The 15,555-nt window shown below is 44.5% G+C and overlaps 1 protein-coding gene across 3 annotated transcripts in view; it reads left to right on the forward strand.

The window, feature by feature from the left end:
* The window catches only part of CNDP1 (carnosine dipeptidase 1), a 49,082-nt gene extending 34,616 nt beyond the window's left edge, over window positions 1–14,466 (forward strand). For 2 of the 3 annotated variants that reach the window (XM_033175936.1, XM_033175917.1), the window contains exons 7-12: window positions 417–501; window positions 6,075–6,235; window positions 7,368–7,532; window positions 9,264–9,405; window positions 12,987–13,134; window positions 13,937–14,466. In XM_033175936.1, the coding sequence (XP_033031827.1) occupies window positions 417–501; window positions 6,075–6,235; window positions 7,368–7,532; window positions 9,264–9,405; window positions 12,987–13,134; window positions 13,937–14,003 (768 nt within the window). In that variant the 3' untranslated portion in view covers window positions 14,004–14,466. The remainder of the gene's footprint in view (window positions 1–416; window positions 502–6,074; window positions 6,236–7,367; window positions 7,533–9,263; window positions 9,406–12,986; window positions 13,135–13,936) is intronic. The other variant, XM_033175927.1, reaches the window with a different exon arrangement.
* The last annotated feature ends 1,089 nt before the right edge of the window (window positions 14,467–15,555 follow it).

Here is a 15,555-nt window from a genome sequence, read left to right on the forward strand (position 1 = left end):
CCTGCAGGCAAGAAAAAAAGAAGGAGAAGAAAGCTTCTCAGAAACCAAGGGAAGAGAATTTTTCCAGAAAGAGGAGTGATCAACAATATTGGATGAAACCAAAAGGAAGACAGCTGTGTAAACGTCAATTATTTGGCCAAGGAGAGCCTCGTGATCTTGGCTAGAATAAAGGTGGTGGAAAACCTGGGGAATGAGTCAGCTTCAGGGTATTCAGGAGATGGTGGGAATGAAGCAATGGACAGCGGGTAGGAACTCCAGTACCCATGACTGAGAAACACGGAAAGTGAAGTCAGGTCTGGAGGTCGCCTACCTGAGTTCTGAGGGACACATGCAGATATGTATTTCACCACGTGAAATGCTTCCACTAAAGCAACCATGGCAGGAAGTATATCTCTTGCCTTTTATCTACTCTACAGGTGAAATGCAGAGACCAGGATTTTCACTCGGGAACTTTTGGTGGCATCCTTCATGAGCCAATGGCTGATCTGGTTGCTCTTCTCGGTAATGCCTTATTTTGTTTCACTTTTTAGTTGATCAGGGATCAACTAAAAGACAGTTCTATTTGATTCTATGTGCCTCTCCTTGCTTTCTGAACCAGCTCTGTACAAGGGTGTAGAGCTTAGATTTTCCTCCCCTTGGTTAATGGTTCCCTCCATTATAAGTAAGTCTGCAAAACTCTTCTTCAGTTCCTCCATTTTCTTGTATTGGACATTGTGACACATCCAGCCATACTCAAGGACAAGAGGGCAGAGACTCAAAGGATACAAAAGATTGAGAGGCCACCCTGACTCCCTTATTGCTGCTCCTAGAATGCCGGGCTGGGTGGGGTGTGCTATTCCCAAGCCAGTTGAACCACAAGTTCAACTTTGGTAGACCTGGCATGACTTTTTGACTGAAGATAAATCAACCAAGGGGTGATCAAAAGGGAAAGGAACTAAGTGACACACCAGATGAGGCCCTTCCCCCACTTTCTCAAGAGCATCTCGTTTTTCACGACAGACTGGCCCCTCCGCGGACCAGCCCACACCTTATAGCATGTGGGTTCTGCGTGTGGATGACCAGGTATGTCCTCGCTCCGCCACAGACCACCTGCGTGACCTTGGCAAGTTACTTGAGTTCTCTAGTCTTCGATTTCTTATTTGTAAAGGGGCACAATCTTCTATTTACCTAGTATTGCTTTTAGGATGCAAAAAGGTGATGTGTGCAGAGCACTTGTCATGGTGGCTGGAATGCAGCATGTCCTTCAGTGAGTAATGGCCTGCCCTGGCCTGACTCCAGAAATGGTATCAAATACGTCAGCACCACTTGGCTTCATTTTCCAAGGTTGCTGTGGCCCTGAGTGGCACAGCAACGCCGACGAGTTCCCCGATTGTCCTGGTGCTGTCCTTGATTTCCCATGGATTGCTGGTGTGTGCAGTAGGGAGTTGTGTGTTTTTCTCGGGGAGCCTGTTTGCCCAGGCGCGATTCACCTAGAGCTCTTCTGGGCATCAGGGCTGCCCATGGTGGGTTCCCAGGGAAGCTAAGGAAGTTTAAACTCCAGGGGCCTCACTTACAGAGCTCCTTCCACAGTCCTGGCAGGGACAATCATCATTTTATATTCATAATTCGGTGTTCTTTTAAAAAAGAGGTTCACACATTACCTATGCTTTAGACTCTGCAAAACCTCGCTGTGCTCCACTTGACATGTATAGCTCCTTTATGCAAATTTCACAACATGGCCTGGCATGGTGGCTCATGCCTGCAATCCCAGCACTTTGGGAGGCCAAGGTGGGTGGATTGCTTGAGCTCAGGACTTCGAGACCAGCCTGGGCAACATGGTGAAACCCTGTCTGTACAAAAAATACAAAAATTAGCCAGGCATGATGGTGCAGGCCTGTAGTCCCAGCTACTTAAGGGACTGAGGCAGGAAGATCACTTGAGCCCTGGAGGTGGAGGTTGCAGTGAGCTGAGATAATCGTGTCACTGTACTGCAGCCTGGGTGACAGAATGAGACCCTTTATCAAAAAAAGAAAGAAATAGAAAAAGCAAAAAAAGAGAAAAGTTTAATAATGTGCCCCTTTTGAGCAGACAAATTGCCAGAAAGCATTTACTCCCTTGGCCTCAGTAGTCCAGGCCATGGCACAATCAGCCCAGATGGCCCAGGTGTTGGAAGAATCTTCTTAAGGTCTTCAGCATCATTTTTAGTTGCACAGCTTTCTCTTTCATTCTCCCAAGGTGAATAATGAAATTTACCTATATTTCTACCATCTATCTAGCTATCCATCCATCCGTCTATTATCTATCCATCTATCATCTTTCTATCCATCTATCCATCCATTATCTATCTATCCATCTACCTGTCATCTGTCCATCCACCCAACTATCTATCTATCCATCCATTTATTATCTATCCATCTATCATTTTTCTATCCATCCATCCATCCATTATCTATCATCTTTCTATCCATCCATCCATCTATTATCTATCTATCCATCCATCCATTATCTATCATCTATCCATCCATCCATCCAACTATCTATCTATCTATCTATCTATCTATCTATCTATCTGTCGTCTATCTATCTATTCTTCTATGGCCTTCTAGTTTTCCTGAAATATAGCTCTTGGATGATATTTCCCATGCTTGACAATTGAGACAGAATACACCCAGCCATTTTCCTTTAAAGAGTTTAAATGGTTTCCAGAAGAATCAGATAGTACGCAACTCACGATTTTGGGGAGTGGAGGTTAATTTCTGTTTTACCAGAATGAATGTTTTCTTCCCTAGGAACTGCATCTGAAATCTTTAGCAGCACATTTTGCTTTTCCCACAAGCATGACTGCTGCATGGCCTCTCTTCAGGCTGTGTGGCTTCAGCCAGGCATAAGATTCCATTCAGCCCCACAAATGCACATTGCTCTGCTAAGGAAGAGTCGGCTCAGGGTCATGAATGAAATTAAAAACGTGGTTTGACTTTCTTTAGTTTTTGATACAAATCATATAATCAATCCACAGCACAGTAATTTCTGGATTGTGTCCTCTATGTGGTTTTCATATGTTTTGTACAAAAACATAAGGACATAGTGTTGAGCTTTAGTGTTTATCAGATGACAAGCAGGAATTTTGCTTGCTGACAGGCTGGGCTGTAGTGGAGATGCCCGGACTCCCAGGGCCCCCTGATGTCAAATGAGAGTCGGCTCTGCTCTGTCCACTCCTGCAGGCTGACAATCAGCCACATAAGCTAGTCAGGATGCGGGAATCCATGGGCAGCCCTTGCCTCGTGCAAGCCTCCTAACCTCTCTGTCTCTCTGTGATCATGAACAGACAACAAACACTAGTGTGTGATAACCTCCACTAGGGTACAAAGCAAAACCAAGTTAGTTTCCTGTCTGAAAAGGGGCTTAATGTGCAGGGGACGTAGAAGCTGCTAAGAGGATACTTGTGTTTACAAATCGAACTCTAACCTTCTGTGGTGTCCCTTTGCAGACACTTTCCTACTCTTTGCATTTCCCTAAAAGCCATAAAACAGAAAAGGCCATTGCACCAAGGGCATTTTTATAAGCACCAAATGATGTTATTTAAAATGTTCAAATCCAAGATGGCTGCTGGGCATGTAGGATTCTGTTTCCTGTGGGCAGTTTTCAAAGGCACCTTCTGCCTTCCCTGCACTTGCCAAGATGGCTGTGGTAACTGCAGAAATGACATCATGTCATGATTGCAAAAGGAAAATGAACAGGATGGGAGGGGACACACTCTTAAGCATAATATTTTCATTCAAATGCTTTCAATATTAAAGAACTAGGGCAAAGAAATATGGAAAATGGGATCTGTGAAGCAGCATTATTTCTGAGTAGCATAGACATCAATGGCTCCCCTTTCCCTGTGATGGTGTTTCAGGCAGGGCTGAAGTGACTGAATTGCACTCCACAGCTCTCTAATCAGATTTCTCTGCAAGCAAATTAAAAGGGAAAGGAAGGCCAGGTACAGTGGCCATGATCATGCCACTGCACTCCAGCCTGGGTGGCAGAGCAAGCTCTGTCTCAAAAAAAGGAAAGAAAGAAAGAAGAAAGAAAAGAAAAGGAAGAAAGGAAGGAAAGGAAGGGAAGGAAAGGGAGGGAGGGAGGGAGGGAAAGAACAAAGGAAGGAAAGAAGGAAGGAACGAAAAGGAGAGGAAAGGAAAGGAAAGAAGGAAGGAAGGAAGGAAGAAAGAAAGAAAGAAAGAAAGAAGGAAGGAAGGAAAGAAAGAGAAAGGAAGGAAGGAACTGCTAAGAGGATACTTGTGTTTACACAAGGAAGGAAGGAAGAAAGAAAGGAAAGAAAGAAAAAGAAAGAAAGAAAGAAAGAAAGAAGAGAGAGAAAGAAAAGAGAGAGAGAAAGAGAAGGTAGGAAGGAAGGAAAAGGTAAATGAGGAAATCCTCTTACTCTTCCTTCTCCCAGTCCAGCAGTAGGGAAGGCTGCTTGTATACTGAGAGAATAAAGTTGTAATTTAAAATGATGCCAAGAACAGAGGGTTGGATTGTTTTACTCGTGAGGTACAGTGCGTGCTTAGAAAGCACGACTCTGCAACTCTGTCCTTACACAGAAGACTGTCAGCAGAAGTTTAGGGACATATACCCTCAAGAGAAGATCTCATGATCGCATTATCAGTGGGGACTCACTGAGCTTCCCTGGAGACATTTTTGTGTCATTTATATCGGTCTATTTCCTGGCTGCATTTTGCCTTTGATAAGCACTTTCTCCAGAGAGTGGGCAGCATTTACTGAATTTCAACATCTGCTGCTTTTCTAGATATTTAGTGATGGTTTTTTCCACTTGTATTGATCCCTAAACTGTTTCATGAAGAGCATACTAGTGTATATAGAGGATTTTGTGGTCATGATGGGATCTCATAGAGTAGACCTGAAGGGTATAATGCTTTTAATTAAAAATGAGTGTTTATTAAAATATTGTGTGTGTGTGTGTGTGTGCACGTGTAGGGGAAGAGAAGTTGAGAAGAGATGACAATTTTTGGTTTCTCAGGTATGTATGTACGTAGGTGTGTATACATGTATGTGTGTGTGTGTGTGTATATATATATATACACACACACACATAAATTTTTTTTTGACATGGCGTCTCACTCTGTCACCCAAACAGGAGTGCAGTGGCGTGATCTGGGCTCACTGCAACCTCTGCCTCCTGGGTTCAAGTGATTCTCCTGCCTCAGCCTCCCCAGTAGCTGGGACTACAGGTGCGTGCCACAATGCCCTGCTAATTTTTTGTATTTTTAGTAGAAACAGGACTTCACCATGTTACCCAGAATAGTTTTGATCTCCTGACCTTGTGATCTGCCCGCCTCGGGTTCCCAAAGTGCTGGGATTACAGGTGTGAGCCACCGCTCCCGGCCATATACTTTCTTTTTTGAGACAGGGTCTGACTTTATCACCCAGGCTGGAGTGCAGTGATGTGCTCATTACTCACTGCACCCTCAACTTCCTGGGCTCAAGTGATCCTCCCACCTTAGCTTCCCAAGTAGCTGGGACCACAGGCATGTGTCACTATGCCCCACTAGTTTCTGTATTTTTTGTAGAGACGGGGTCTCGCCATGTTGCTCAGGCTGGTTGGGAACTCCTGGGCTCAAGCGATCCACTTGCTTTGACCTTCCAAAGTGCTGGGAGTACAGATGTGAGCCACCGCACCCAGCATGTATTTTAAATGTTTTATAGTGAACACGTATTACTTTTTAAATCAGCATAAGGTAAAACTAAAAAACAAACCTTGTTTATGTATAAAAGGCATAGCTGAGAACGTGAACGTGATGGAGGTAACTCACTCCGAACTCACTGGTTGTGGGCCCAGGTGTTTTCAGCCTCACCTTTGACAAGGTGAACACTAAAGCAGGGCTGATTCCAGCTGCGTGAACCTGGTGACCAGCTCCTTTCTCTGACAGTCACTTCTTGGATGGAGTTGCTGCCAATGGCTTTGGCCATGGGGACCCAGAGAGTCACGAGGCCTGCTGCAGCCCTGGAGAGTCCTCCCACAGTCTGTGGCTCCAGGACCACAACACTGGCACACGCCTTTCTACCTGGCTTTGTTTGCTGTGTGTGTTTTGTAGGTAGCCTGGTAGACTCATCGGGTCATATCCTGGTCCCTGGAATCTATGATGAAGTGGCTCCTCTTACAGAAGAGGAAATAAATACATACAAAGCCATCCATCTAGACCTGGAAGAATACCGGAATAGCAGCCGGGTTGAGAAATTTCTGTTTGATACTAAGGTATGACCACAGACTGATGGATAAGCTGGAAGAGGCATGAGGCTAGTAGATCATATGTGCCCGCTGTCTAAATCATTGTCTGGTGCTAATCTGCATATCTTAGACTCCAAATCAGATGTGAATTCCTGGGCAGATTTTGGATGCCCACAGCCACTTCCCTGTGGGCTGGATCAACCAGTCCTTTTTCACTGGGGTCTAATGGGCACTGGCTTCTGGCACTTAACTATAAGCAGTTAACCATTTCCCAGTCATGTTTTCCAAAGCTGTTTATGAACCTAAATCCCACGCCAGCCTTCAGCCGGTGAGCTGGACTTCTTACCTTTTCAAAGACCAAGAAAAGTCTGAGATGATTCCAGCTCCAAGACCTGTAACTATTCATTTTTCCAGACAAAACCAAGAGCCTTAGGGTCTAATCTGTAAGTGAATACATCATTGCCTCAGTGGACTAAGTAAACACAAAGCCGAGAACATTCCTTACTGGCAAATTTAGAATTGTTTTGCTTTTCTCCTCCTTCTCTTTCTGGGCAGCATGCTTGCCTGACAAGGTGTTCGGTAGCAGGGCTGGTTCCTGGGGAAGGGGCCAAGAGGGGGAACAGCAAGCTGAAAAGAAGCAGTAGAGTGAATTATTACAAAGCAGGCGTCTTCCTGCAGACCAGCTCGAGGATGGCCAGAAGAAGAAAGAAAACTGGCTCAAACATGTGGAGAGTTCTTTGATGTCTTCTGAATAAGAAAATGCTTTCATTATATAAGTTATTATTGTAATGATTGAGGTTAGAAATTTATAATTGAACCCACATTTCTGAAGGGGCCCGTTTGTCTATGGGCCATTCCACCCTGAACGTGCCCGATCTCGTCTGAAAGGACCCCTTTGCCATTTGTTCACTGAAAACTGCAAATCTTGGGCAAAGAGGGGCACTCATCAGTGGGGAGCATCTTGGGTAGGCGAAGGCATCTGAAGACAGCAGAGAGTTTGTGCCCTGAGGGAAAAGTCCTTGCGTCAGACACAGCTGAGTAAGGTGACAGTTAACGTGTCCTGAATGGTGTCTCAGAGAGACAGACAGTGGTAACACAAGCAACCCAGTTCCACTGGGGTCTAATTAAGCATCCTTTGGATAATTTTATTTTAATATAGGAGGAGATTCTAATGCACCTCTGGAGGTACCCATCTCTTTCTATTCATGGGATCGAAGGCGCGTTTGATGAGCCTGGAGCTAAAACAGTCATACCTGGCCAAGTTATAGGAAAATTTTCCATCCGTCTAGTCCCTCACATGAATGTGTCTGTGGTGGAAAAACAGGTAACAAATGCTTATTGTCATTCTGCCTAGTAACATGGTTTCTTAATCCTGCATATCACTGTTTAGTGAGCAGTGAGGTTGCTACCATTGGAGTATCATTTTTTTCTAATACAAGAGGAGTGGAACAAACGTCAAGAAACCAATATTGCCCAGTGCAGTGACTTGTGCCTGTAATCCTGGCCAAGGGATTTGAGAGGCCAAGCCTAGAGGATCCCTTGAGCCCAGGAATTCAAGGCTGCAGTGAGCTATGATTGCACCACTGCACTCCAGCCTGGGTGACAGAGCGAGACACTGTCTCTTAAAAAAAACAAACAAAAAGAACCCAATCTTTTTCCTCAAGTATATGCAATTACAGCAGTCAGGTAAATAACCATTTGAAGCTACAGTGCTAGGAAAATTTGAAAGTTAGATGGTAGATATAAAAGCAAGATTGGTTTATACATAGATGGAGTAGGGACCTGCCTATGCTTGGACAGAGGCAGAAGGTCTCAGGCTTCAATCATTAGATCTTCATGATGTCTGAAATTAACACTTTGGAAGCAGCCATTTTAAGGAAAATGTTTTCTGGAAGGAGTTACGTGTCCAATTACCAACCAATCATCAATTTGCCTCAAGTTAGTTTAACAGAAAGTAGGCTCTTGAATGAATGAACTAAAGAAATACTTATCCCAACCGTCAGTCTTTCTCCATTCCATTATCCCTCTTTATTGTCTTGTTAGCACTAATTACATTCTAAAATAGTCTCTCTTTCTCCCTCCCTGCCTCCTCCCCTCCTCCCTTCCCTCCCTCCCTCCTTCCTTCCTTCCCTGCCTCTCTCCTGCCCTCTCTCCTCCCTCCCTTTTCCCTTCCCTTCCCTCTCCTCCCCTTTCCTTTTTCTTCCCTCCTGTTCCTTCCTCCTGCCCTCCTTCCATCCTTCCTTCTCCTTTCCCCATTCCCTCCCCTCTCTATCCCCTCCCCCTCCCTTCCCTTTCCTTTTCTCTTTCCCTCCTTCCTCCCTTCCCTTCCTTCTTTTTGGAGGTGCTACCCCTTTTTCTCATGACATATAAACTCCATGAGGGCAGGGCCTTCCTTGTCTTGTTCACAGCTGTATCCACAGCACCTAGAACAGTCTCTGGGACATGAAACGTGTTCTATAAATGTGTGTTGAAGTAATTAATGGAAGAAATTTGAGTATGGCACCTTCCTGGGAGGCTCTCCACAGTAATAATGAGAAAAGAGTAGGAGGGGAGAGAACAAGGCTGAAATGAGCCTCCTCCATAGTTGATCCTGGAGTTGCTCCCACGTCTTGGAAATTTCCAAATGCTTAATGCTCCCAAATCACTCAGAGGGTACTGAGGAGTCCTAAAAGAGGACGATTCAAAAGAGAAGACCTGCTGTGTTAGGCTTCATCACTTTCAACAGGCAATGCTCCAGCACCTCCGTGTGTGAGACGCTGTGGTTGGAAGGGGGTGGGCTGGGGCCAGGATTGCAGGGAGGAGGATAGAGGGGAATCTCCCTCTGGGTGCAGCCCAGGGTTTCCTGCTCTCCGCACTGAAGGATGATCTCACTCTCGCCCCCTGGCAGAGCGAAGGAAAAATCACAACACTTGCATGTGTCAGGTTAAGGCCTTCAGTTTCTTGATGGAAGAGACTATATTAACTGTATTAAGGAGTTTCTTGATGGAAGACTATATTAACTGTATGAGAGAATAACCTGACCCTTTCTCTTATTATTGAAAACGTCACCTTTTAGGTGACACGGCATCTTGAAGATGTGTTCTCCAAAAGAAATAGTTCCAACAAGATGGTTGTTTCCATGACTCTAGGACTACACCCATGGATCGCAAATATTAACGACACCCAATATCTCGCAGCAAAAAGAGCCATCAGAACAGGTGGGACCTTAAGATCTTCTGACTGGCCAATCTGCACTGGGACTCAGGGGTGGTACCTATGGGACCGTGGGTAAAGCAGACACTTTTAAAACTCAGAAATCAACTCTTCTTTTAATATAGAGGACATTGTTGAATGCATGTCATGTGCAGGGCAAGCAATACACGGCCATCTCAAGTCATCCTCCCAGTGGCCTTCCCCATCTAACAGAGGAATAAATGCAGGTTTACAGACATGAAGTATTTTGCCAAAGGGTGCCCAGCTCACAAGTGGCAAAACCTGTGTTCAAATTTAAGTCTGGAGACCTGAATTTTGGGGAAAATGATGCATTAGAAAACCTTCAAACCCCCTGATACAAAACTCATAGAAATGTTGGCCAACATGTAAAAACATCCTTTCAAAACACAGATTAGGCCAGGTGTGATGGCTCAATCTTATAATCCCAGCAGTTTGGGAGGCAGAGGCAGGAGGATCACTTGAGCTCAGGAGTTCAAGACCAGCCTGGGCAATATGGTGAGATCCCCCCCATCTCTACAAAAAAATATAAAAATTAGCTGGGCGTGGTGGCATGGACCTGTAGTGCCAGCTACTCAGGAGGCTGAGGCAGAAGGATGGCTTGAGCCCAGGAGGTTGAGGCTGCAGCAAGCTGTGATCATGCCACTGCACTCCAGCCTAGGGGACAGAGTGAGACCCTGTCTCAAAAACGAAAAACAAAAAAACACAGCTTAGCTTGTACGACATCAGAGGAAATCCTTTAGGATTGAAAATGAAGAAGCTAAACTCTAGGGGAGTGAATAAGCAGACCCTGGGCTGGCCTTCCGGGGTCTGCTCTTCCTGGTCACAAAGAGACTGGAACTTTAATGGCCTTGGGCCAGAGTGAGGCAGGAAGTTGAAAAGGAGACCCACTATACGCAGGCAGGGCATCCCCGGAAAGCCACACCTATCCTGCATGTGTGTGTAAGCTTGACTGCCTTTGCTTGGACATTGGATGGACACAAGGTCTCCCCTGAGAATTTTTAACCATGGACCCTTGCTCCTGTGGGTTTGGGTGTTAAATGTTTAGCTAGTGCATGGTCTGGTTCTCGCTAGTGCCATGGCTGGACTGCCTGCTGATGCAAGCACGGCATTACCCAGGAGGACACAGCCCCAGGCAGGCCAAGGAGATTCCACAGGAGCTTCCTGGAGATGAGCTCGCTGTATACAATTGCAAAACACACGAGAAACCCAATTCCAGTGTGTCTGACCCTAAAGCCAGTGGTCTCTTCACAATGCCGCACCGCTTCCCCAGAAGGCGGCACAGCTCCATTTCGAACTTCTTTGGTGGTGCCTGTTTTAATTCCGTGCATTGCAAGGTCCTGGGAAGAGCCATGTGCTGGGCTGAGCAGAGGGCGTGTACTTGGGTGTCGGTTGTGCATCCGGGAGTCGGGACACCCAGTCTCTTTGGCATCTGCACCAGGAGGGGGACTTTGCCAACAATAGCAGAACGGGGGCTCTTCCCAAAGCAGGGAGTTCTAGGTCTCTCCAAAAGCTAGGTGGAAAAGCAGTGGCATGCATTTTGGTAGACCTATGGCATCCTATTACAGATGATACCTGAGGCCACATTGGCTAATGGTGGCAAAGCTGGAAAGGGAAGCCCAGATCTCCTTGAAGCACTAACTCTCTCTCTTGGGCTTATCAGTACAGGGGACACAGACATGGAAAACTAGAGAACAAGTCCAAGACAGGGAGCCATGCTTCTTTCCATCACCATTCCTGCTGCCCCCACCCTTAGCAGGTATTTTGCCAGTAATCTTTAGGATTGAAGAAATGTCATGGCAGCTGAAGAGAGGTGTGTGTTTGAAATACCCCAGTTGGGCCGGGCGCGGTGGCTCAAGCCTGTAATCCCAGCACTTTGGGAGGCCGAGACGGGCGGATCACGAGGTCAGGAGATCGAGACCATCCTGGCTAACACAGTGAAGCCCCGTCTCTACTAAAAAATACAAAAAACTAGCCGGGCGAGGTGGCAGGCGCCTGTAGTCCCAGCTACTCGGGAGGCTGAGGCAGGAGAATGGCGTGAACCCGGGAGGCGGAGCTTGCAGTGAGCTGAGATCCGGCCACTGCACTCCAGCCCCGGCGACAGAGCAAGACTTCGTCTCAAAAAAAAAAAAAAAAAAAAAAAAAGAAATACCCCAGTTGACAACAATAAATAAATCTGAAATAGCCTTTCAGGAATGTATAAGACACCTTTCGGTCTGTTTGTGTGCTAAACTGGTTCTACTAACAAGGTACATGACTTCGATTCACGTCCACATCTTGCTGTGTGAGTAAAGAAGAGGTGACATGTTCTCTCCGGTTTCTTTGTTTCATTTTTCATCCCACTGCGTCACTGGCAGCATGTCCTCTAAGCTAGAAGGTTTGAAATAATCTCTTTCTAAAACCTAGGATAGCAGTTAAAACTGTTTTGTGCAATACTTTGAAAATTGCCAGAAACATTGTGACATTTGAGTGATAGTACAGCTATTGGCATATCTGTCACCAAAAAATCCAAAGAAGTCCCACTTCCATAATATTTAATTCATGAAGAAACAATAAAGGTAGGCACATTGTCTTGTGTTGTGCCAAACGTGCATGACCTCTTGCAATCATAAGATAACATCAGACAAACCCCAGAATGAGGGATATTTTACAAAACTACCAACTGATAAGCTTCAAGATGGTCAAGGTCGTGAAAGACAAGGAAATACTGAGAAACGTCCACAGCATACAAGAAACTAAGAAGCAATAATAAAAATGCAGTGTGGATTCCGGATCAGATCCTGGAATGGATAAAGGGAAAGACGGGTGAAATCGAAAGCTGGAGTGGAGTTAACAACATTGAACCATTGTCAGTTTCCTTGTTTTGATCATTTTGCAATAGTTGCATAAGACGTTCACATTAGGGAAAGCAGAGTAAGAGATAGATGGGAGCTCTCTCTCTACTATTTTTGCAACTTTTCTAAATGCTAAACTTTTCTAAAATTAGTTCAAAGTAAAATTTTTATTTACAATTTTATTTATTTATTTATTTAGAGACAGAGTCTCGCTCTGTCACCTGGGCCTGAGTGCAGTTGCAGGATCTCGGCTCATTGCAACCTCCATCTCCCACGTTCAAGCGATTCTCCTGCCTCAGCCTCCTGAGTAGCTGGGATTATAGGCATGTGCCACCATGCCCGACTAATTTTTGTATTTTTAGTAGAGACAAGGTTTCACCATGTTGGCCAGGCTGGTCTCAAACTCCTGACCTCAAGTGATCCGCACACCTCAGCTTCCTAAAGTGCTGGGATTACAGGCGTGAGCCACCACACCTGTCTCTTAAAATCTTTTTTAAAGTAGGTAATTGTGAAAAAGACATCCATAGTTTTCTTCTTGACTCTAGCGTCTATCTTAGAATATAATTGCATGATATCAAGGGGCTTCCTTACCCCAGGAACCAAATCTAATGGTAAAAAAAGAAAGATTAACAAGGAAAAAGAGAGAGGAAGGCAAAGGAGGCACTGCCCTTGAGGAGCTTACTGGGGGCGGTCTTGTCCTTACCCTATTCAAATGCCTTCTTTTCCTGTTTCAGTGTTTGGAACAGAACCAGATATGATCCGGGATGGATCCACCATTCCAATTGCCAAAATGTTTCAGGAGATTGTCCACAAGAGTGTGGTGCTAATTCCGCTGGGAGCTGTTGATGATGGAGAACACTCACAGAATGAGAAAATCAACAGGTCAGTTGATGCCTGTGCAATGTGCCTCTCTCTTCTTCCTTTACTGCACACACCCGGGTCTACACATGGGTGACCTCCTGTTCAATTTATGTGAGAATGGAAAATCGTACAGACTGGGGGCTTAAACAACAGACGTTGATTCCTCACATTTCTGAAGCCTGGATGCCCTAGATCGGGTGCCAGCCCATTTGGTTCCTGGTGGGTGCCGGCTGTCTTCCTGGCTGTCCCTGTGCTCACATGGTGGGGTTAGGTGGCTCTGGTGTCTCATTCTCTTTTTATAGGGGCACCAGCCCCACTGGATTAGGACCCCCATTTTGACCTCATTTAACCTTTATCATCTCCTCCAGGCCCTGTCTCCAAATACAGACACACTGAGGGGTTAGGGCTTCAACACAGAACTCTGAGGAAACACAAATGTTAAGTGCATAACAAAAAAGGCTATTTAGGAATGTTTGCTGTATGCGCTACTGGCAGATACTACAAGCTCTCCTAAGCCTCCCAGACTAGTGACAAACAAGAAATTGTTTGACCCTGATATCCATGTCATGTCGGTGATAAGAAATCAAGGAAAATTGACTTTTAGATTTGAGTCTAGGACTGATTCTCATCTTCTTAATAATAATAATGCATTTTTCACATAGAACTTACTAAGTGCCTTTCATATTGGGATCTCAGAAGTATGTTAAATAATTTAGATGGAATTTATAACATCAAATCTTCCTGTCTAAATGACAGAATATTTTTCCTTCTTCATTTGAATGGAAATTGTAACAAAATTTCTCTTTGTTTTTCCTCTTCTTAGGTGGAACTACATAGAGGGAACCAAATTATTTGCTGCCTTTTTCTTAGAGATGGCCCAGCTGCATTAATCACAAGAACCTTCTAGTCTGATCTGATCCACTGACAGATTCACCTCCCCCACATCCCTAGTCAGGGATGGAATCTAAATATCCAGAGAATTTGGGTCTAGTATAGTACATTTTCCCTTCCATTTAAAATGTCTTGGGATATCTGGATCAATAATGAAATATTTCAAAGGCACAGATGTTGGAAATGGTTTAAGGCCCCCCACTGCACACCTTCCTCAAGTCACAGCTACTTGCAGCAACTTGATTTCCCCAAGTCCCATGCAGTAGCCCCAGGATTGGATTCCTTCTAACCTTTTAGCATGTCTCCGACCTTGCAATTCGATTGGCATAATCACTCCGGTTTGCTTTCTAGGTCCTCAAGTGCTCATGACACATAATCATTCCATCCAATGATCGCCTTTGCTTTACCACTCTTTCCTTTTATCTTATTAATAAAAATGTTGGTCTCCACCACTGACTACAATGATTTCCCCGTGGATTCATTTTCAGAGGAGTTACTAAAGCATGGTACTATATTAACCTCTTGCCTCCCCTTCATTTATTTTTTTCCCACTTCTTGAAAAGTTCTGAAGCTGAAATGATCAATATTCATACCCATATGCCATTTGGGAGTCCTTGTGCAAAGATGAGTATTTTTTTTTATTCCAAGCTTCTTTACCTTTCCTGAGATTGATGCCACCTTGTCAGCTTCTCTGCCTCCCGTTCCTTCTTCCTGTCCCATCAGAAAAGGCCCACTCTCTCTCTCTCCAACATCTGTGCACATGCTGCACCATAGCAGAATTAATCCTGATAGAATTTCTCTCACCGCATTGAAATTTTACTCAATGACAACATCTAAATTGCTCAAAGCTTTTAATAGCATCAGTTTTAGATAGAGAACTAATCAACCCTGACATCAGTAACACATGCTAAATTTAAAGCCATCAGCTAATGCTGCATCCATTAATCATTTTAGTTAACCATCTTGTTTGGCTTGATTGGATTTGATGGTATAAACAACAACAAAAAAAAACTCATTTTTCTACAGTTGAGTGTATATAAACAAATCAATATGAGTTTACGATTTAAATCACATTCATGGAGAATAATTTTGGGGCTTATTAACATTTTTTCTATTATGACTCCAAATAAAAACAAAGCAAAACACATTTGTGTACAACTTTTTTACATCACTCTGTTGGTTCTTGAGATGTCAGTTTAAAAACGTGCTGTACCACCTTTAAAAGGACTGGAGCAGGCAGTCAGTGATTTCGTTCACCTTGATTCTAGTCACAGAAGTGGACCCAACTGAGGGCTCAACCTAGTTGTGGGTATTTGTGAAGGATTCCAGTTAGTGTTTGCTTTGGAAGCAGGAGGCTTCAAGCCACCACATCTCCAGTTCTAGAGAAGATCAAGTCCTCGTTACAGAACAGCGGCAGGTGTTTGGTATTTTGTGCTATTAAGTGTAGTTTGTGCTCATCTAATTATGCAGGGTTTCGTGGTGTTTCTCGATTCTGTTGAATCTACCTGATGTATTTGGCATTGCAGCTAAGGACTAACAGTGCAAGAGATT

Source organism: Trachypithecus francoisi, unplaced genomic scaffold (genome assembly GCF_009764315.1).
Source record: "Trachypithecus francoisi isolate TF-2019V2 unplaced genomic scaffold, Tfra_2.0 Contig01474, whole genome shotgun sequence".
In the NCBI taxonomy this organism is placed as follows: Eukaryota; Metazoa; Chordata; class Mammalia; order Primates; family Cercopithecidae; genus Trachypithecus; species Trachypithecus francoisi.